Source organism: Urocitellus parryii, chromosome 2 (assembly GCF_045843805.1).
Source record: "Urocitellus parryii isolate mUroPar1 chromosome 2, mUroPar1.hap1, whole genome shotgun sequence".
Lineage (NCBI taxonomy): Eukaryota > Metazoa > Chordata > Mammalia > Rodentia > Sciuridae > Urocitellus > Urocitellus parryii.
In genome coordinates, this window is record NC_135532.1 from 41,684,227 (window position 1) to 41,707,025 (window position 22,799).

At 42.8% G+C, this 22,799-nt stretch overlaps 1 protein-coding gene across 2 annotated transcripts; it reads right to left on the bottom strand.

Annotated features, from left to right (window-relative positions):
• Window positions 1-6,827: 6,827 nt before the first annotated feature.
• On the bottom strand, window positions 6,828-20,662 carry Cby2 (chibby family member 2). 2 transcript variants are annotated; one of them, XM_026411968.2, is made up of 3 exons: window positions 20,588-20,662; window positions 20,181-20,261; window positions 6,828-8,027 (listed from the first exon to the last, which is right to left on the bottom strand). In XM_026411968.2, the coding sequence occupies exons 1-3, from the start codon at window positions 20,660-20,662 to the stop codon at window positions 6,828-6,830; spliced, it is 1,356 nt and encodes a 451-aa protein (XP_026267753.1). The 2 variants fall into 2 exon arrangements, with proteins under 2 accessions (XP_026267753.1, XP_026267754.1); XM_026411969.2 differs by lacking the exon at window positions 20,181-20,261.
• Between the last annotated feature and the right edge of the window lie 2,137 nt (window positions 20,663-22,799).

Sequence of the window (22,799 nt, forward strand, 5' to 3'; positions counted from 1 at the left end):
TCTATATCCTTGAAGATACATAGGAAGCATAATGATTATGATGGGAACAGTGGGCAATGACTAACAGCTATTGAGTGCCTCTAACATACTGGTATGTTCTAAGCATTTACCATGCATGGCCCCACCTGAGTCTCAAAACCACTTATGAAGTAGATTAAGTGCATTGAGGGCCCAATCCTTGGCTCCCCTGTATTCTTGTCCTTTGCAGCTCCTATCACCAACAGGGGAGATGCATTTCAAATCCCTTGAATTTGGGCTGGCTTCATGAATTGCTTTTACCTGTAGAGTGTGTTTGATAGAAAGGAACATAGTCCACCTCCAAGCCTAGGCTTCAAGAGGCCTTGCATACCACCATGTTTTCTCTCTTGGACTCTTGCCTCCACCATGAGACCAAGGCAGGGGCGACTTGCTGGTTAGTGAAAGAACACATGGAACAGAACAAAGGAGCTTAGCAGCCATCAGCTAAGCAGAGCCCCCTAGTTACCATCCAACTGACCACAGGGACATGCAGGAATCCAGCCAAGACTAGAACTGCTCAGGTGAGTCTAGCAGCCTAATTTTCCAAACAGAACAACTGTAAATGAAATAAATGATTACTTCAAGTCACTAAGTTTTGAAATGGGTTTGTAATGCAGTGACCGGTGACTGATATAGGTGTGTACTGTTGTTTTTTACATTTTATAGATGAGGAAACAGAAAGCTTGCCCCAGGTCACATAGTAAGTGGTAGAGCTGAGACATCCCCCAGAAGTCTGCCCTAAAGTCCATGTTGCTGGTGCAAACCTGTGATTTTTACTCAATGAAAAGAGCAGAATGAGAGGTTATTGTTTTTTGATACCCACCAGCACAACTGCATCCTATTTGAGTTTATTACAAGCACCTAGCAGGAAAGGTATCCCATCTGTCTTAGTCAGGTATGGTTCCCATAACAATATAGCAGAGACTGGGTGGTCCAAACAACTGAAACTGATTTTCTCACAATTCTGGAGGCTGGAAATCTGAGATCAGGACAGCATATTTGGATTCTGGTGAGGGCCCACTTCCTAACTTACAGACTGCCACCTTCTTTCTGTGTCCTCACATAGCAGAGTCAGAGACAGAGACAGAGACAGAGAGCACACCAACTTTCTAGTGTCTTTTCTTATAAGGGAACTAGTCCCATCATGAAGAACTTACTGTTGTGACCTCATTAAACCTAATTATCACCCCAAGTCCCCACCTCCAGATATCATCACCCTGAGGGTTAGGACTTGAACATATAAATTGGCAAACACAATTCAGTCCTAGTACCATCCTTTCTCATTACTCCAAGTACATCTTCCTCAGAGCTCTGCCTGCCCTTCTCAGGAGGTATCATCTTTGTCCTCTCTAGGTATAACTGCCTTGAGACAGGGTGACAATTGGGCTCATTTGAAGGAGCCCAGTGGGGATCTCGAGAAGCAGTGATGTGATAACTGAATTCTGATGGTGAGAAGAATATAAAGCAGCATCTACACTTAAGCAAGAAACCCAGAGTAAAATTTTTATCCCAAAGACTATGGAAAGACAGTGATGAACTTTAAGGAAGGAAATGCCAAGATTACATGCACATATTTAGGCAACACAGAGAATGGGCCAGAAGTAACCCTGGGAACAGATCAGTTCAGAGCTGTGGGCGTCACCCAGCAGATAATGGTAGCTGGGACTGGAGTTGCATCATGGGGAATAGAGAAAAGTTTGAGAGTCCAAGAGCTATTTTTAAGAGAATCAAGGGTTACCTGGTGAATGAGTGAAGGAGAGGGTAAAGGTGGACAGCACACAAACACAGACCTACAGAATGTAACTGGTAACCAAGAAACTCTCTTCCCTTGGTGACAAATGACTAGTTTCTGAAAAGGATTTTTTGCTTAGTGCTTTCTCCTCCAGAGGATTTTGCATTTCAGGCGGAGAGTTCTGAATTGCCCTATCTGCAAAGAATAAAGGCAGCCTTCCAGAGAGAAAATGTCATAAATTAAACAGCCACTTGTCTTGACAGCATTAAAAATAATCTGTCACCTGCTCGTAACTTTGTTCTTGGTTAGAAAGGCCATTGTTTGAGTGAACAAAGAGGATAAGAAATCTGGAAAGAACTGTTTACCCAGAAAAACTGATGGGAGCTCAGATTGGAGAAGACCTGCATGCGAATAAGGAAGGGGGTGGAAAACTCCAAGTATAAACATTCTCTCTGCTGTGGGAGACTAGAGTCCAACTGAGAGGCGCAAAATTATGAATGGAAAGCAAGCCAGTTCCTAGCAGCTGCTCTTGGTATTTCCATAATACTCTGAAAATGGCCCTGTTTCTCAACAAAAGTCATTTCTCATCTGATGAATCAAAATTCAACTTCGAGGACAATGAACTGATGGTGATTAAGGAGGACTTAGGGGTCTCCTGTTCTTCCATCCGACATTTTGTCCTAGTTTACCCTCCTCTGTGCTGTTGCTCATGCTACCCAGGGCGACACTGGACCTCAGCAGACATTGAAGACTGCGACCACTCTAACTTATGGAAATTTATTAGAAAAGTGATGAGATCTGAGCATACAAAACACATACAATTTTCTTTTTTTTTCTTAAAATAACACTTTTATAGCAAATCAGTCCATCATGATGGTAATGAAATAAGCAGTTGCCAAAAGGCTTTTCCCAGACCATTTAGATTATAAATACTGAAGAATAATGTGCAGTAAATAAAATGAGAATTCATTTTCTACCTCCTCCCCAAAATGAGTTGGGCCATCACATGAGCATGACTGTTCCCAAGTCAGTGGATGTTGTGTCTGTGCCCTTAGCACAGTGGCAGATGGGACAGAGCCTCAGTCCAGATGTTAAGAACGTTCCAGGCTCAGGTCCAAAGGGTGAGGCGGCTGCTCAAAGCCCCAGATGTCAAGCCATCTTTTCTAGGTGACTCCTGGGGGCCTTGGGAAATACCCTGCAGGGCTCACTTCTTGAAGCCAGCTGCGGTACAAAACCTGTTAGGGTTCTTGTCAAAAACACATACAATTTTCTTCAGATTTTTTTTTTCTGGTTCCCATTGCTGTCGCTCTCTACTAAGTTGAGGACAATTGCTATGATCAAATCATTTGAGCATGCTCCCCAAGGGTTCACGTGTTGGAGGCCTGGTCCCCAGGGTAGTGATGTTAAGAGCTGGGACCTAGGGGAGTTCTTTAGGTCACTGGGGGAGTGCCCTAGGAAGGGTTTAACATGGTCCCTGTGGAACCCTTTGGATAGTTCTCAAAAGAGCCTTGCAATAAAAGGACAGTGTTGCCCATAACCTGGTCTCTTTGGCTTCCTATATAGCAGTATCTCCCTACATGTGAACTGCTCTGCAAAGAGCAAACAGGCTTGGTCATTCGAGGAGGACCTAAGGTTGGACCAGGAGGCAGACACAGAACAGAAAAAATGAGCGAGATGCTGAAAGAAAACTTTCCTTTAAAAATGAAATTTTACTCTGTTCTACCAGAGATTAGGTCCCACTAGAATGTTAGCTAATCTGTGACAGATTGCATTGTACTGTACAATATAACATTGTTTTGAAATAAATCTCCCCCGCTCCACAAAAATGATGTTTTATGGCTAGTCTTGCTAATTTTTCACCCATTCACAATCTGCCTGACAGAGAAAGTTGACATTGTTAAATAGTATTAAGTTCTCTGAGCTCTCTCAGCTTGTGAGAAAACATTACACTGCTGTTATATAGATTAATCCAAGTTAAATATTTGGAACACGAATGTGGGGAGTGTGTGTCTTTAGTCTTCTCAAATTTCTGTCTACAATAACAGAAATCAGTTTGGTTTCATCCAAAACCCAAAATCAAAAACCCTACCCACTGGAGTTACTGCACTGACTTAAACAGTGTCTGGTATTTCATGATGCCCCAAATGATGAATTTTTCAAATACAGAAAGCAAAAAATACAAAGGTCCAAAGGCCCATCAACAGCAACTTCCAATTTTTCAGATTTGGGTGACGACAGTGGAATAAATTACTCAGCTTTTGCATGCACCCCACCCCACCCCCTCACCCCACCCACACCTCAGGTACAGATTAAAGGTGTAGTCACCAACTGGTGAGAAGGAATACTATTCAGGCTGTCCTCTCCCCTATGGAATTTCCAAACTTGACAAGTTCTTGAACCTGGAAAACAGGCTCTGAAGCCATTTTTAAACTTAATTTTTAGAGACCAGGAAATTGGCAATGTAAGCTCACGGAGTTTGAGCTCAGCAGTTATTCAGTCTATATTGAAGACCCAGACTGGCTCTTCCCTTCTGGTTAGTTGGCAAATCACTTGGATTTCCCACTTGCACAGCTGTGGAAAAAATGACATTGCCCACCTCACAGATTCTAAGGATCACAAGGAGTCATCAAGCGAAAAGGGAGATACAAAGGACTGTGTGGTGGGGGGCAGGAGTTACTGCCTTTTGGAATTTGCTCAAGTCTCAGAAATTTAGGCAGCAATAACACACATTAGGAGTGAGGATATTTCAGTCTTAAACTCATGTCTATTACAATACAATGATCAGCTTTTCCCTAAGCAAAATAAATTTTTTCCTCCCCTGCCTCCTAGTGCGTGGGGCATTAGACTGAGAATCAGAAAGCTGAACATCCCTATTACTGGGATTCCTCAACTTTGCTGTGCAATGGAATCACTTGTGTAGCATTTAAACATCACAATGCTCAGTCAAACCCATGAATAATTAAACCAGAATGTCTAGAGGCATTATTTTTCAAGGACCCTTTGTTCTGGTTTAGATACCAGGTGTTCCCCAAAACACTCATGTGTGAAACAATGCAAGGAAGATTAGAGGTGAAATGATTGGATTCTGAGAGTCTTAAATAGTGCATTAATCCCCTTGAATGGATTAACTGGGTACTAACTGTAGGTTGGTAGGAAGTCGCTGGAGGAGGTGGGTGTGCCTTTGAGGTATATATTTCGTCCCTGGTAAGTAGAGTTCCCTCTGCTCCCTTGTTGCCAAGTTCTGAGCTGTTTTCCTCCAGCACACCCTTCCACTCTGATATTCTGCTTCACTTTTGGCCACAGCAATGGAGTTGGCCATCTATGGACCTCGGAAAGCGTGAGCGCCAAATAAATTTTTCCTCCTCTAATTGTTCTTGTCAGGTCTTTTGGTCACGGTGACAAAAAAAGCTGACTAACTTACCCTTCAGGTGATTTCATTAAAAAGCAAAGTTTGGGAGCCAAACTCCGCTCTTTAGTTGCCTGAGGCTACCTTTCAACTTCTTGTTCTAAAGTAGGTTCAACTTTAAAATGAGAATTTTCAAAAAGACCAAGACACCAAATCTTGAGCCTCTATACCTTCATTCAATGAGCCTGGTAGCCACCTGCCCAAGCTCTTGAATCCAAGTGGGAAGTGTGAATCCAGGGGTATAAAGGTGAGCCTAGGGTCAGGGAGAGCAGAGAGCACCCCTTCCCAAACTTCCCAAATATAAAGAGGGATTCCCTTGGAATCCAATAAAATCAGGCAATCTTGGGTTCCCCAAACATAAGCAGATAACTTTGTAGTATGTCTCAGATGCTTTTTAAGTCAGAGAATTATGAATCTGATGCAGAGAATTGTAATAGGATTGCCCCTGTAGAAATCTTTGTTTTCTCAGAGCATTTCATAGACTTGTGTTCAAGGGCTATACTTTGAGAGCCCTGGGGCAGTGTGGGGATTTTGCTTTCCAGGGGATATTTGACAATCTCTAGAGACGTATTTGCCTTAGCTGTGGGCCAGTTGGCCTTAAGTGGCATCTGATGGGGAGAGGCTGGGGATGCTGGAGAATACCATACAGGACAGTCCCTAACACAAAGAGGTATGCATTCCCAAATGTCAAGTGACACAGTTGAAAAGCCCGGACTTACAGTGATCTCTTCTCCCCCAATGCTATAGCCTCAGAAATAGGAGATAAGAAAGAAAGCCAAGAGGAAGCAGAAAAGGGGGAAGGAAGAAAGGAGGAAATAAAAACAGAAACAGTAAAGGCAAAAGAAAGAGATGAGGGAGAAAAGAAAAAGAAAGTCGATTCTTAATTGTTAAAACTTGGAAGCCACCAAGATGTCCTTCAGAAGGTAAATGGGTAAATAAACTGTGGTACATTCATAGAATGGAATGGTATTCAGCGCTAAAAAGGAATGATCTATCAATCTACAAAAAGGCATGAAGGGAATTAAATGCATATTGGAGTCAAAGAAAGCAATTTGCAAAGGCTACCTACTGGATGATTCCAACTACACGTCGTCGTTCTAGAGAAGGCAAAACTCTGGAGACAGTGGTTGCCAGAGGCTGGAGGTAAGATGACTAAAGAGCTGTAGGACAGTGAGACCATTCTGTATGATACTACAGTGGTGGCCATGTCATACACTGTCCAAACCTAATACCCAATTTCAAAAGGGAATCCTAAAATGTGCTGTGGACTTGGGGAAATAATGATATATCAGTGTAGGTTCATCAGTTTTAACATACATACTACTCTGGTGGGGGATGTTGGTAGTGGGGGAACTGTGCATGCGAGGGGGCAGGGGGCATATGAGAGCTCTGTACCTTCAGCTCAATTTTTCTATGAACCTAAAATTGCTCTAAACAATTCTACTTTTTTGCAAAAGGAAAAGAAGCTACAGTGGCATGCTGGTGTTGGCTAATCCCAGCCTCCTAGGCCTTTATTTCTTCTCTGAGTTTAGGAGGTCCCTTAACGCCTCTCTGCAGCAGGCACACACTGGTGGGCAAAGGCAAGGACAACGAGGGAAAGAGGGGAATTTTCTTTGGCCCGGTGAGGTGTTCTGTGCCTGAACTTCGTGTCCCTGGTCCACTGCTAAGGCCTCAGACCCTGCTGGGCTTCTTGAGGTCCTTGTTCTTGGACGGCATGAAGGCATAGAGCTCCTCGATGAGCATCTCCATGCGGGCGGTGACCTCGGTCACCGTGTCGATGACCAGCCTCTGCTGCAGCTTCAGCTTGTTGTTCTCCCACAGGGCCTTGTTCTCCTCCTGGAAGACGCGATGCTCCTCGCGGAGCACGTGCAGGGCCCTGTTCTCCTCCTGCAAGAGCCGGTTCTCCTCGCGCAGGGCCTGCAGCGCCTGGCTCATCTCTCTCATCAGCTGCAGGGGCTGCTCTCCACCCACCAGGCTGGTGACCGTCTTGCTCTCGTCCTCCCTGGAAGGCCCCGAGAGGTTGCTGACCATCTCCCTCAAGGCCCGCAGCGTCTTGGAGTCCTCTTGCGGGCTTGAGGGTCCTTTGGGCTCTTCAAAGGGAGAGGAAAGGCCCGGGCTCTGGTCGGGCAGCAGTCCAGGCCCGTGCGGCTCCTGGTGGGGCGAGGGCACTGGCTTGCTGTCCTCCGCAGAGGTGCTCTTGTCCTCGGCCTGGCTCCAGTAGGCCTGCCTCTGCTCCAGCAGCTGCTGCAGGGCTCGGTTCTCCTCCCGGAGGAGCTGCAGCGTGCTGTTCTCCTTGCTGCACTGCGATGGCGGGGCCGCGGTGTCCTTCTTGACCGCCTCCAGCGACGCGTTGTCCTTGTGCAGCGGCGGGGAGGAGGCGCGGCTCTCCTCGCGGCCCAGGGCGGCCTTGTGCTCCTCGCAGAAGACCTGCAGGATCTTGTTCTCCTTGCGGAGGCCTTTGTTCTCCTCCCGCAGGGCCTTGTTCTCCTCCCGCAGGGCCCGGTTCTCCTCCTGCAGCAGGTACTCCTTGGCCAGCCTCTTATGGTGCAGCTTGTGGTGGAAGGAGGAAGACGGAGAGAAGTAAGGGGACTGGAGGCGACAGTTCTCGTTCACCCACCTTCCGTCCTGGAACACGAACATCTCGTCACTGAGCTGCACCCGCGGCGGGTTGTAATCCAGCTCCAGGTCGGCCTGGGAGGTGGGGCGCTCCATGGGTTCGAAAGGCACGGAGGAGAAGCGGTTGAGCGGGTAGGAGTGCTGGCTGACCACCCGGCGGCCCAGCCGGGGCAGGGCGGCCGCCTGGGCCTGCCGCGAACAGCGAGGGGTGGAGTACAGGCTGTGGAGCCTCAGGAAGGGCTCAGCAGTGCCCCTCTGTGGGAGAGAACAGGGAAGTCCAGTGTTAATGGAGGGACGGACACACCCAGAGCTAGTGGACAGGCCCAGGACACCCCCCAATCAACCCTGCAAGTCTAATAGGCTCCTGGTCATTGGGGTCACTTTTGCCTCCTGGGATCCTCACAAGGAAATAGAGCCAATCCTTGTTATTCTTGGTAGTTTTGTGGTATAAAGTCATCTCCAACCTTGAATTGATAAATTCTGAACCATTGTCCCCAGGGGAAGTGCAGGACTAGGTTCCTGTGAGCCTCCAGTTACAACTGATCAATACATAACCTTGTTTTATGTGTGTTTCTGTTTAAAGATGTCTTAATTAATATGTTTGATTGATTCGTTAAGATGGAGCACATCATTAACAGCACCGTCATTCATGCTGGAACAAGACTTAACAAACACGTGTTTTCTCCATCAAAGGCTTCTGGTGATTAAGGACAATAGATAGCATCTTCAACACTATGCCTAATAGGAGCCATTGCCTACAGTGAGTCGCCAACTAAAAGCAACAAAATTTTAAGGTCATGGCTCTAAATTGCAAAAAGAGCGCTATGTTCCAGTATGAGAGTTCAAACAAGAAGTCCCCACATTGGAGTCTCTGCTACAGACCACATGCACTACTCTGTACATGTCCAATGGCCATAGAAGTGCTATAAGTATTGATTCTGGGGTTACAATCAAATCTTGGTGAATAGGCAAGTGTACAAATATAAAATCCATATTAATTAGAGGTTAATGTGATTTAGATGTATATGGTGGAGGCTAAAGTATCAATTTTAGAAGCAACCAAATATTTACAGCCCTGGACTTACCACTTATCAGTCACAAGAATTTAATCAAGTAATTTGAGCGACAGTTTCAAAGTGGGACATAATGATACCTCCTTGATTCAGAGATATTTGAAGTCTTAAAAAAGATCATGCACAAGATCACTAATCACGAACTCTGTCACATTTCTGTCACCCTAAAAGAAAATATCGTTCTCAAGCTACCCCAGCTACAGGTGTGTGCCTGCAATTGGCATGAGCAGAGGGGTAGCATGAATCACCCTGATAGCTATCCAAATCACTGTGTTTAAGATGGGGTGATGTTGATCACCCCCCTCCCTTCTCCTGGACCACTCAGGCTCATCCTCCTCTCTTAGCGTCTTGGAGTCTGTCCTGACCACTGCCCTTTAAACATCCACCTCAGCCCTCAACACAGTGCAGGGCTCAAAACAAAGTCTAGCTGCTCATTTTGAAGAGGTGAGCACCATCCCAGACAGATCACTGAGTGCTGAGAGTTCAACCCGTAGGAATGAAGACAACAAAGGGCACTAAGGAATTCATAAAGAGGCTCTCATGGTGGTGGCCATGAACCTCAAAACTACAGCATAAAAAGAGGACTAGGATCTGCAATAATAGCTTTTGCAGTTCCGAGCATAATCTGAATGAGTTTTAAATGCAGATTTCTGAGCCTTCCATTTGGGAATCTAATTCAACATATTGAAGTAGGGGCCAGAAATCTCCATTTCTAACCAGCTCCCTTACTTGATTCTGGATGACGTGGTAAGGACACCTCTAAGAGAGCAGGGTTAAAGACAGAGGGGCCAAGACCTGGTTCAGGTTCTGTCACTGGTGAGCAGTTCGAAGCTGGAGGTTGCCTCACACTCTCTGAGACTTGGATTTTTCACCAGTAAAATATAGAGAATCAACCTCTGTGATCCTAGAGGCACCTTCCAACATTAAAAGTCAATGATGGAGGCTGGGGTTGTAGAGTGCTTGCCTCACCTGTGTGAGGCACTGGGTTTGATCCTCAGCACCACATAAAAATAAATAAAAAACAAAGGTATTGGTCCAACTATAACTAAAAAAAAAATATTAACAAGGAAAATCAATGATGGGCTGAGGATATAGCTCAGTGGTAGAGTACTTGTCAGGTATATGTGAGTCCCTGGGTTCAATCCCCTATACTATTAAAAAAATCAATGAAATATTTCTGTAAAATGCAGATAATAATATGTACCCTGCTTAGTTCACAGCACCACTGTTATGAACTAAGCAAATAACAGAGACAAAAATGTTCTTTAAATTACCAAGTGCCTTAGAAATGTAAGATATTATTATCATTGAGAAAAGCAGATTTTAATAGTGCAAGAACTATAAGATGTATTCGGAAAGACATGAACAGGTGTAATACACACTGGAGAAGAGACAACCATGGCAGCAATGAATTAAATAAATATAAGATCACGGTAGTTACTTCTAAAGCCATCCAAAGCATTTCATTCAAGTACATAAAAATGCTTTCCAGATATTATCAACTCCTCATTTCTTGGGTGATTTTCACAATTTTACAGAGACAAAAGTAGAAAACAAATTATCTTCTGTGTGTGTGTGTGTATGTGTGTGTGTGTGTGTGTGTGTGTGTGTGTAGAGAAAGAGAAAGAAAGGCAATTTACACAGCATATAAAGTTAGTTAGAATTCTTTAAGATGCAAAAAGCTAGATAAATAGAAGACACAGTTCTATACCATTAACTTTGCAATAAGTACATGTCATTAACTCAGTAAAAGTAAGCTCAATCTTCCAGGTAGCAAAGGTGCAAGGGCATTCTTTAAGCAGAACCTTATTTCATTTCAATAAATTTAGCCTCCATGGTTTTCACATTTCTCAATTAGGGAAGCACAGGAACTCCTGTGGCTGAGTCTGTGATCAGAATGAACCTCACTGTGGATAGTCCAGACTATTTTCCAATAAAAGTTTAAGGCCCCTGAGTTCCAGATTTCTGGGATGACTAGCCAAGGCCAAGTAAGGAAATACCTCTCTATTCTTGCACCAGAACGCATGCAAGGCTCCATTCTCAGCAAGATCTAACTCCTGAAGATATTACCTACCATGAGAAGATGTAGTTTAGTGCCTATCCTAGTTCTGAGAGGGAAAAGGAAGTAGGAAACAAATATCGAGACCCAAGATCCTGAGGTGAGGTGAGCATTCTCCATACAGAATTCATTTCATCCTCACAACACTAGCACATAAAATATTACAAGAGGTTGAGCACTTCTAATCCAAAAATTCTAATCCCAAACTTCTTGAGCCCTAAACATGATGCCACAAGTGGAAAATTCCACATCTGATCTCATGCAATAAAAGTTGTAGTCAAAATATGGGCCCACTAAGAATATTGTATAAAATGACCTTCAGGACATGTGTATAAAATATATGTGAAACATAAATTTTGTGTTTAGACGTGGGTTCCATTCCCAAGATATCTTATTGTACATATGCAAATATTCCAAAATTTTACAAAATCCAAAATCTGAAACATTTGTTTTCATGTATTATACATAAGGTATACTCAACCTGCATTCCCATTTTACAGATAGACTGAAACTCAGAGAAGTCTGTAACCAGCCCTACCTACACTGGATTAGACACAAACCCACTTCTGGTTCCCAGAACTTACATGTATAAAGCACACACTTGGGAAATTATCATGGATTTACCAAAGGACTTCCAGAAACTTGAGAATCAAGATGGTTTCCTCAACTTTTTATTATGGGAAATTTCAAACATATATGAAAGGAGAAAGAGTGATCAAATAAATTTCCACTTACTCCTTACCCTGCTTCACCAGCAATCAAATCAAGGCCACACTTGTTCCACAACCATCCCCCACCACATGATTATTTTAATGCAAAGAGAAATCATGTTTTTATTCATAAATGCATCAATGTGCATCATTTCACAGAACCACATCATTATCATCCCTTTAAAATTTAGCAATGTTCCCTTAATATCATCAAATACTAAGTTGATGTTCAAATTTCCCTAATTGTCTCATAATTTCTCTTTAATAGTTGCTTTGTTTCAATCAGAGATGCTCTTCTTGATCCAACTGAGCATCCAAAGAGGATCCACTAAGGCTTTATGTCTGTTCCTGTTTATATCCATGCTGGCCTTTCAATCATGTCACTGAGCTTCTTTTGTTCCTTAGGCACACACTGAACTGGGTACTCAAGGACTTTCCAACTGGCCCCTCAATAGAAATATTCTCAATAGAATATTAACATGTGGCAGATCCCCAGCTCTGGACAACCTGGGTATTTGACCCTTGTCCTTATGCACACTTTATGCACATAAACTGACCTTGGTCATATTCTCTCACACTGCAGCCTTATTTTGCACTGCTACATGATGAGGGATTGGAAACAGGACCTCTAACTTTGGTCTCACTTTCTCTGGTCTACTGGAGCCATATTTGCTGATTGGCACAACTGGGGCCCCAGCATCCTTGTTGACATCTTGTCCTTGCCCTTCGATGGCTAGCTTTTCCCAAGCAGACCTGGTGCCTTCCTTGTCCCATACCCACAACACCTAATCTAGAAGGCTGATAGGCTAAATAAGGTCCCCTTTACTTTCTCATCAGAGAACCAAATCCTTCCCTTACAAATGAGCCCTACTATCTTTCCTCCTATTCCCTAGGGACCCAGTTAGTGGTGAAATCCAGTGTGCCTCATGGCTTGACTTCTTAGAACCCTTAAATACCTCTAAAACTTTATCAGGTGTGCATTTATTTGAATGGGTATTAGAAGAAAAATAAGCTTATTTTAACAAATTCAGAATTCTATGAATATTACTAAGAGGCACTAAAATAAAGCAGCATCATTTCTTTTTCTGAAAATGAGAAACTTTAAGGAAAAAAATTGCAAGTCTGTTCAGATATGACAGAATTCAGGATGGAACTTTGGAGAAACATTGAGTCAAAGCAAATTCATTCTTTCCTGTGTTTTTCCTCCAATTCCAATCAGAGCTAGCTGGACTTCTTCCTCCAAGGGGAGCTCTTTCTTGGTCTTTTGAAAATTCCTCACCTTAATCATACTCCCACTTAGAATGCTATTTCATCAACTCTTCTCCACATTGTTGATTAACATTAAAGTTGGTATCTACTGGGGCTGGGGATGTGGCTCAAGCGGTAGCGCGCTCGCCTGGCATGCGTGCGACCCGGGTTCGATCCTCAGCACCACATACAAACAAAGATGTTGTGTCCGCCGAGAACTAAAAAATAAATATTAAAAATTCTCTCTCTCTCTCTCTCTCTCTCTCTCTCTCTCTCTCTCTCCTCTCTCACTCAAAAAAAAAATTAAAGCAATACAATTAACTTTAAAAAATATATATATATATATATATATATATATATATATATATATATATATATATAAAGTTGGTATCTACTGTGTTCCCAGCTCACAGGTGTTGATCTCAAGAAACTTCCAGTCAATTTGAAAAAATCAGCGAATAGCATCAGTTATTTCTTGGTGAAAATTAGAGGTTAAAGTGCAGCAATGTAGGCAGCAAGTTAGGACATAATAACACCCGAAGAGACTCTTGGCTCTGCACTGTCTGAGTGCATAACCCTGATAAAGTCTTCTAACTTCTGGGCCTCACTTTCCACGTCTAGAAAATGAGGATTCTAACACAGGTTATACAGTGCCTGACTCTAGGAGATGCCATTCACTAACATTGCCGCTTAAAACTCATACCGCTGTCTATCTCAACCTAACTTATTTCAGAGAATTTTTTGTAGAATTCAAAAATAAAAAGAAAGAATATATTTTCTTTGTAAAGAATAGTTGCTACATTTCACAAGAAGTTGCTTAACATTTCCTTAGAGGAAGGTTGCACACAAAAAGCTAAAGGAAACAACACTGAGTGACTCTTATATGTCTAACAATAGGCTAATGGCTTTCTTTATTCATATGCAATATCTTACCCAAAGATCTGAGATGTTTCTACCTAGCATCCCATAGCTAACAAGGGGGTGGAGCCAGGACTTAACATTAGTACATTTCACTTCAAAATCCATGCCCATTCTAGCACTTCATAATGGCTAGGTCTTTTATTTTGCATGTGTTGTTTTCATTCCAATAGTTTTCATACATCCTGTTCCCCTCCCCATTTATTTCTATAAATAAATTTCAATTCTCTAAAGAAGTAACCTGTTATTTATTTATATATTTATTTATTTATTTATTTTAGACATTCCTAGTCCTGGAAATTAAAACCATATATTTGACATACAGTGGAGGCTTAATGTGTCCCTGCTGATGAATGAATTGACCAATGTACACAGAAAAGTAGAAAGAGATATTAGACTAAATTCTATGAAACTGTTCATATTCTGTTATTTTGGGCCTCCAAAAATGGCCATTTATTTTGTTTTGGAAAAACAACAAAGGATCTGAAAAGAGTTCTCTGCTCCTAAAAATTTCTTGGAATACCCTGAAAAGGTTCTCATAAGCTTGGGAGCTACCCTATGGCAGCACTGTTCATTTGCCCTAAAGGATAATGAAGTGTATTTGGTAAATGCTATATCCCCATTTCAATTCATTTTTTTAAATTTATTTTTAGTTGTTGATGGACCTTAATTAATTAATTAATTACTTTTTATGTGGTGCTGAGAATCAAACCCAGTACCTCACATATGCTGGGCCAGCGCTGTACCACTGAGTCACAACCCCAACCCTCAATTCATATTTTAAAACTTTAAAATAATCCTAGTGCAGGGATGTGATTGCATGATGTAAAATCTCCAACAGTGGAGTTTGCTACCTTGTGAATTCCACAAACTCCCAGGTCCCTCTGTGTGCTTCCCTTGAAGGAAACTGCCTCTGCCCACAGCATGCCAGCTATCCATTTCATTATCTTGAACCTATAATCCAATCACAGTAAAATCCCCAAATTCCCAATATCTTTGAGCTCCAATTCCCGTGGTTGAGTACTCTTAATAAAAATCTCTTAGCTGCTCTGTCACCTCCAAAATAAGCCTAAACATAGCTGCTGTCTACTTCCTGGGATTGTAAGAGGACAAGGGGCAGGCAAGATGTCACAAAGACCAAACACACAATCAGCTCTACTGGTAAGATTTAACATCTCCTGGCCCGAGCCACTGTTGCAAATGCTGAGTATATTTTTCTGCAAGAGCCTTTTCCACAATGTGAGCCTCTGAGCTAAGCAAACACATGCAGGTATGAATCCCAGGCCTCCTCCGTCTGTGTTTGCAGCCAGTTCCTTTCAGTAGGTCTTCTCGACCAGTGTCAGTGGTCATTGGGTTGGTTCCTTGGATTGAGCTAATCTGCCCTGATAAGTCAGGCCCTGAGAAGAAGCCTATGCCCAAATAAAATCCCTCAAACACCCTGAGAAGGATGAGAGGCAGAGCCTATGGCCATATGATCCAAGTTTCCCATGAAGGAAAGGATCAGCTCTTTCCTGGTCTCTGGGAAATGCTCTCACACAGAGATAGAGACCCAGTAGATGGGGAAGAAAAGGGTTGTCTCCTTCATGGAAGAATAAGACATTAAGTGGCTACAGGAGGGGGACAACTTATCACACCTTTCCATCAGGTGTTGGAAAAGCAACCAAAACTCTGTTCTCAGCATCAAAGTGGCTGTGACCAAATAATCTCTTAATGCTGATGATCCCAAGAAGATGCCTGGGCACAATTTGTGCGCATGTGGATGTCTGAAATCCCACCTATGTTTAAGAATTCTTTCTCAGTGTAGGTTGGGCCCCTTCTTGGCATCTCCTTTTAAATGGGAGTGATCCTAGAAGGGAAATGCTTGAAATCCCTAAGGACTATATGCCTTGTTCAGATCACTAGCCTCAGGGATAGTGAGGGTATAGAAAAGAGCAGCTCATGGAAAGGAGAGGGGCAAAGGGCAAAGGGAGCCAAGAGGAACAGAGTCTCCTATTGGTGCTACAGGATTTCTAAGGAACAGGACTCTGTGAGTGGGATCTTCCAGGGTGGAATTTCTTTGGGGATGGAACTGTAGGGTGATTAGCCAGGCTTAGCTGACATGGATTGCTATGGTTTGAATGTGTCTCCTAAATTTCATGTGTTGAAAACTTAAACCCCCAAATCATGGGTTAATCATTTTTGAGGGGTGGGACTTTTGGGAAGTGATTGGGTCATGAATGGATTAATTCATTCACAGATTAAAGGATTATAGCAGGAGTGACTTTTTATGAAGGTGAGCTCTCTGTGACTGGTTTGCTCTGTCTTGCCATATGATGCTCTCTGCCATGTTAGGAGGGAGCAAAAAGATCCTCACTGGCTTTTGGTCTTCTAACCTTCCAGAACTATGAGCTTAATAAAACTTCTATTCTTTATAAATTACTCGATCTCAGGTATTTTGTTATGGCAACAGAAAATGGACTGATACACATATTGAAGTTCTCTCTACTCCTACCACAACCCAGAAGAGATGTCCAAACACTCAAGGAAAAATCCAAGTCTACTGACCAAGTTTTTCAACATCTATTTTACCTCCATTACTGAAAGTTACTAGCAGATAACATTTAGTCATCTTAGGTACTTTTAAAGCTTATAGAGTGGAAAGGTCCCCAGATCCTGAAATGAAATGCCAAACATGCTACTAATTTGCAAATGAGATGACATAGCTGACTGAGTCTCATTATCATTTTAAAAAATTAACTTACCTCCCCCAAGTACTGTGATAAAGTCAATATTTGTTTTAATAAATTCAAACAGGTAAAAGTATAGTTCACTGGGCCAAGGTGATTGATTTTGATAGAATTACCACACTTATAGCAAAAAGAGAATAAAGAAGAGATTATACATGGTGGTTTTCACTAATCATTTAACACAGACTGTCCTGAAATCTTTCCCTGAAAAGTTATTCAGATTGGCAGAGATACTGGTACTGTCAGCGGGATCCCGTCACTTCTGAAGAACAAGCTCAAAGAAATGGGGAGAAAAGAAGCCAGGAGAGAAGTGGGGAGGGGCACTGGAAGGTGCCATCAGAGCTCATTCTGGCCTGGTTAGAGATCCTTCGTTAATGATCTAGGAGTAAACAGCACTTAATGAAATTCCCAGCCAGTGCTCACTGGGGAAGCCAGGGTGCCCGTGAGCACCACATCATTATGTGCAAGAGGAACCAGGAGATCAGTTCGCTTGGGCAGGAAATAACACTCATGACTTGCAAGTTAATGTGCTGGAGGGAAATAGATCAGAAAACACAAATATTTAATGTGAGGAAGAAAAATGGGAAATCAATAAGACCTGAAAAGACCTAAGGGTGATAACAAATCCTGAGTCATATGCATTTACAGTCTGATTGAGAAGCCCAGATGCCCAGCAGGACTGGAGCTACTACCAGAGCTGCTTCTTGGAGACAGAGCCATTGTTGCCCTTCCCTCCTCAAACCCATGGACTTGGTCTCAAAAGAGCACAGGGCAGATACACACAGGGAGCTTGGAATTAGCTGTTAAGATTGGGGGAGGGGACCTTGGCCCATTTATTGATTGGGTTATTTGGTTTTTTTGGTGCTTGGCTTTTGAGTTCTTTATATACCCTAGAGATGAGTGCTCTATCTGATGTATGAGGGGTAAAACTTTGCTCCCAAGATGTAGGCTCTCTACTTCCCTCACAGATTGTTTCTTTTGCGGAGAAGAAACTTTTTAGTTTGAGTCCATCCCATTTATGGATTCTTGATTTTAATTCTTATACCAAAGGAATCTTATTAAGGAAGTTGGGGCCTAATCCCACATGATGGAGATTAGGGTCTACTTTTTCTTCTATCAGACACAGATCATATTACAGGGACACGGCCACATCAATGTTTATAGCAGCACAATTCACAATAGCTAAACTGTGGAACCAACCTACCTGCCCTTCAATAGATGAATGGATTTTAAAAATGTGGCATATATACACAATGGGATATTACTCAGCAATACAAGAGAATATAATCATGGCATTTGCAGGTAAATGGAGGGAGTTAGAGAAGATAATGCTAAGTGAAGCTAGCCAATCCCATAAAACAAAATGCCTAATGTTTTCTCTGATATAAGGAGGCTGACTCATAGTGGGGTAGGGAGGGGGAGTGTGGGAGGAATAGATGAATTCTAGATAGGGCAGAGGGGTGGGAGGGAAAGGGAGGGGGCATGGGGTTAGAAATGATGGTGGAATGTCATGGACATTATTATCCAAAGTACATGTATAAAGACATGAATTGGTATGAACATACTTTGTATACAACCAGATATGAAAAATTGTGCTCTGTATGTGTAATAAGAATTGTAATGCATTCCACTGTCATATATAAATTTTAAAAATTAATTTTAAAAAATCAAGAGGAAAGAAGTTTTTAAAAAAAGATTGGGAGAGGGGAGACACTTGCTCTTAAAAACTAGAGAGGAATTACAAAGCTCAGACCCAACCTGGCCCAGGCAGGTGACAGAGAAGAAAGGATGCTCCTATTCCAGCTCTGCCCATCCCTGTTGGGCTTCCCATATCTGTAAAATCTCTACCACTCACCGGCACGGCCCTGGCCCTGACACAGGATGTCATCAGTGCTCAGTCAATATTTCTTCCTCTCCTGGTTTCTCAGATTTACCCTTTTCCCTTAAGCTGCATGCCATCTCATTGATGGAGGTATAGCAAGAACATCAGTCCCTCTTCATAGCCCTGGGAGTTGTTTGGTTCAGATCATCTGTATAGAGACATCACTTCCCTCCCCCAGAGACCCAGTCAGAGCATCCTGGCATGTAAGCCTGAGGTCACATCTGTTCCTGTGGGGGTGCACACACCCAGACAGCAGAGATCCCCTCATCCCGTGGCCCTCTGTCCTCTAAGACCACATCAACTGCCCCAGGTTTGGCAATACAGAAAGTGAGCCACCCCAGAAAAAGCTCTAGCCTTCTTAGAGGATTTTTTTTCCTCTTTGACTACAGAGCCTATTTCTCTCCCTGGGAGCTGGAAATCTCTCAGGGAGAGAAATGGGAGAAATGGATAATTCTGTGATTATCCATACCTGAGGCAGAACCACATTGGTTGGGGTTTCTAGGCTCTCATATCTGGTGTCTTTTTTTCTTGTAAAATTTGGCCTTGAGTGCTGTGGGAAAGAGAAAACAAGAAGATTTCCACTTCCCATCTCTATCACATGATCAAATTCTCTTCTTATCCCTACGCCCAGGTTGACATTCTCTGCCTGTCCTTTAGCAGAGCAAAGATTGGTTTATGTGGACTATGAAGGAACCAAAGGTCAACACCCACCCTCAGGGAGGAAGTAGTGGTCAACAGAACTCAATGTGTGTTTCAAGCAGAAACAATCAGAACTAAAAATGTTTCTGCGGCTTGTGACCATCTTGTCAAAAGATCAGGAGAAATTACCTAATATGAGGGCTACGCTTCATGAGCTGAAACAGAAAAGTGGCCCTTCCATACAAAGCCACAAGGATGATGTGACAACAAACATCCAGGATGTCTTCCTGTCCTATATATTTGCCTCCCATTGAACATATTTGCCGGATGGTTCTAATTGTCAACATAGAATGCCCACGGGTGACTGTCCTCCTTGTGTGTCCCTGGACAAACCTTTCAGATAGTTACCTCGGCATTGGATTCCTCCATCCTACATTTCAACCCTTCTGGTTGCATGGCCATGGTCTTCCAATGGGGCCTTAGGTGACTCTGGAGAAAGCAAGGCCAACCCCTTTGTGACATAGCAGCAGTAGAAACAATCCAACCCCAAGGACCACACCAAGGAAACAGCTGCTTGCGGGAGGAGACCTGAGACTCTCAAGACTGCCATGACTCCAACAATTTGTTGGCCTCAAAACACACACACACACAAAAAAAAAAAAAAAGCAACAACAGAACATGCCCATCCCTCTTACGCTCTGTCTTTGGCACATAACAGGGCTTAATTATCTCCATAACCCTAAATGACTCTGCATCCCTTAGTATGTGTACCAGGTTTTCTCCTCATGGATTCATTCTTACACATTTGATGTCAAGTTCAAGTTTTAATTCACCTTGGAAATCCAGGGTAGTTACACAACAGCCTGTAGCAAAGGATCTCATTTGAGAAGGTTGGGTTATTTCTGAGTATGATAGAAAACTTGAAAGGTTAGGACTTTCAGGTGGCTCGTCTACCCAGCCTCCACATTCAAGGATCCCAAGCCCATGTGGCACCCCCAAGGCCCACAGCTGGAGGGGAGGGGGTCTATCACAACTGGAATCCAATGGGCTAATTTCTCTGCTTATTCTACAACATCTTGCTAGAATCTCTAAAGAGGAGGGTTATTAAAAAGCCTAAAACCGATGGGCTACATCCTCCTGTGATTATCCATACCTGAGGCAGAACCACATTGGTTGGGGTTTCTAGGCTCTCATATCTGGTGTCTTTTTTTCTTGTAAAGTTTGGCCTTGAGTGCTGTGGAAAAGAGAAAACAAGAAGGTTTCCACTTCCCAACCCACTCTGGGCCTCAACTGCTCACCCGAAATATATAATGATTTTCTGTTCATCTATTCCCTTCTTGTGTATTTTGTAGATTATGAAAATCTGAGTCTGGAGATATGGATCTATCTGATTAGATGCTTTGTGGATGTCTGAACAGAAATTAAGACAGGGATTATAGATGATGTAAAAGCCTTTTGAAAGTCTCTGAAGCAGAGGTGGCTTCAAAGACGGCTTCAGAGATGGCTATACCTACTCCCTTGCCTAAGACTAATATTTCTATCTCAAGTAAAAAGTCATACCAATGTAAGGTGCCAGGTATAGGTCCTATGCAGAAGCTGGTCACCAAAACACTCAGAACATTCCAGAGGTGACATCACAAAACAATATGGTGTTTTTCAGGGTTCATGGTTTTTCTCTGAGCACTATAGACAAGAATGATGCATCTGATAAACAAGAAGAGTTTGCTCTGGCTGTGATCACTTGGCTAGTTAGGGTCAGCGTGACACATAATTGCCCAAACACTTGGCCTTGTTTGGTCATCCTGGTTGCCATTCACGTCCTCACTGCCAGGCTAGGTGGAGACTTGTAACTTCTTTCCACCTGCAGTTGGATCGCTTAAGAAGGAAGAAACAAACACAAACCAAACTCTGCCAAGACCCAGGGAGGAAATACAGTCTGAGCTGTTTTTTTTTTTTTTTTTTTGACACCAACTGGGTGTCCTACAATTCAATTCCATTCTGACATTAGCTCCCAGGGTTAGTGTCAGATCCCAGAAGTCAGGAGCTCAGTCCCATAAGACTGCCTTCCCTTCAGATGTCAATCACAGGTCTAATTCACCTATACTTCCAACTGATCAGCTATAAATCAGGGGTTTCCACCTCCTCCTCCTTGGGTTCAGTAATTTTCTAGGATGGCATACAAAAATCAGGAAAATGCTTTACTTTTGATTACAATTTTATTGCAAGGGATACAGCACAGACTATGAGAGGAGGTGCACAGCGCAGGACATTGGAGAGGGGGGGGTGTTCACCATTCAAGTCTCCTCTGGGCTTGCCATACGCCCAGCATCTCCATGTGCTCACCAATCCCGAAGCTCCTTAAACCCGGTTGTTTTGTGGATATTTCATTTCATTAGCATAGTTAAATAACTCATTGGCCATTGATAATTTGACTCAATCAAGCCCCTCCCCTCTTCTCAGGATGGGGGATGCTGAAAATTCCAACTGATTACACTTGGTTAGGAACCAACCAACCAACCAAGATGGTTCCTTTGGCAACCATCCCCCGTTCTCCCAGAATCACTCCATTATCAGGAAATTCCACAGGGGTTAGGAGCTCTATGCCAGGAACTAGGGGCAAAAGTCAAATACATATATTTATTGGACCGTATGTAGAAACTACATTAAGACCACAATGGCCAGTCCTTCTGGTCTCAATTCTGTCAAACCGTTCACCTCTATAACAATTATTAGTGAAAGCCCTCTTGTGTATATTAAGTCTCTTATCCAGAGAATCCCGCTTCTGCATTATTTTGCTGTTCAGGGTTGGAAAGGAGTGGTAGACAGGCAGATTCAGAGACAGTGGGACAGCCCACTTGGGTCTCCCACACCCCAGTTACAAGAAAATCTTTCTGTAAGAAAATTCAATATATAACAGTTCAAAAGATAGACCTATAGAAAAACCAGAAATCTGATTAGGTACATTAAAATAATTTTTCTTTTTACAAAGGAACTTCCCCAATTCTTTACAATTTTGAAATCATGATCATAAACATATAATGTTAAATTTACCAATTTACCATGGTAACCATTTTTTAAGTATACAACTCAAATATATTGAGTATATTCACTCCACTGTGAAATAAATCTCTAGGACAATTTCATCTTGCAAAATCAAAACTTGCATTACCCACTAATTCCCCCTCTCCCCTCCCCCATTCTTGAGCAACTCCTTTTCCACTTTCCATCTGCCTGATTTTGACTACATTAGAAATCTCATATGGGGGGAATTACAGAGTATTTGTCCATCTGTGACTGGTCTGTGACTTCACTTAACATGATGGCTTCAGGATTCATCCATGTTGCATATGACAGGATTTCTTTCCTCTTAAAGACTGAATAATATTTCAATATGTGTGTAGACCACATTTTGGTTTATTCACTCTTCCTTCAATAGACATTGGGGTTGTTTCCCCCTCTTGGCGATTTTGAATAATGCTACCATGAACATGAGCATGCAGACATCGCCTTGAGATCCGGCTTTGAATTCTTTGGGATCTGTACCCAGAAGCAGAATTGCTTGCTGGATCACGTCGCCGTTCCATTCTTCATTTTTTGAGGAATCGGCACATTGCTTTCCATAGCAGCTGCACCACTTCACATTCCCACTGAGAGAGGAGTTCTGAATGCTCCACGTCCTCACCAACACTGGTTCCTTGTTTCTCCAAGTGTTATTAATTCCCATGCTGTCTGAAAACAGACTTCTGTCTTCCCTGATAGACATCATACAGAA

Coding starts and splice junctions, on each gene's coding strand:
- Cby2 (XM_026411968.2), bottom strand. CDS start 20,662: ATGTCACCTCTGGAATGTTCTGAGTGTTTTGGTGACCAGCTTCTGCAT. Junction 20,262..20,587: donor ATACCTGGCACCTTACATTG/GTATGACTTTTT, acceptor TCTTTTCCACAG/CACTCAAGGCCAAACTTTAC. Junction 8,028..20,180: donor CCAATGTGGTTCTGCCTCAG/GTATGGATAATC, acceptor TCTCTCCCACAG/AGGGGCACTGCTGAGCCCTT.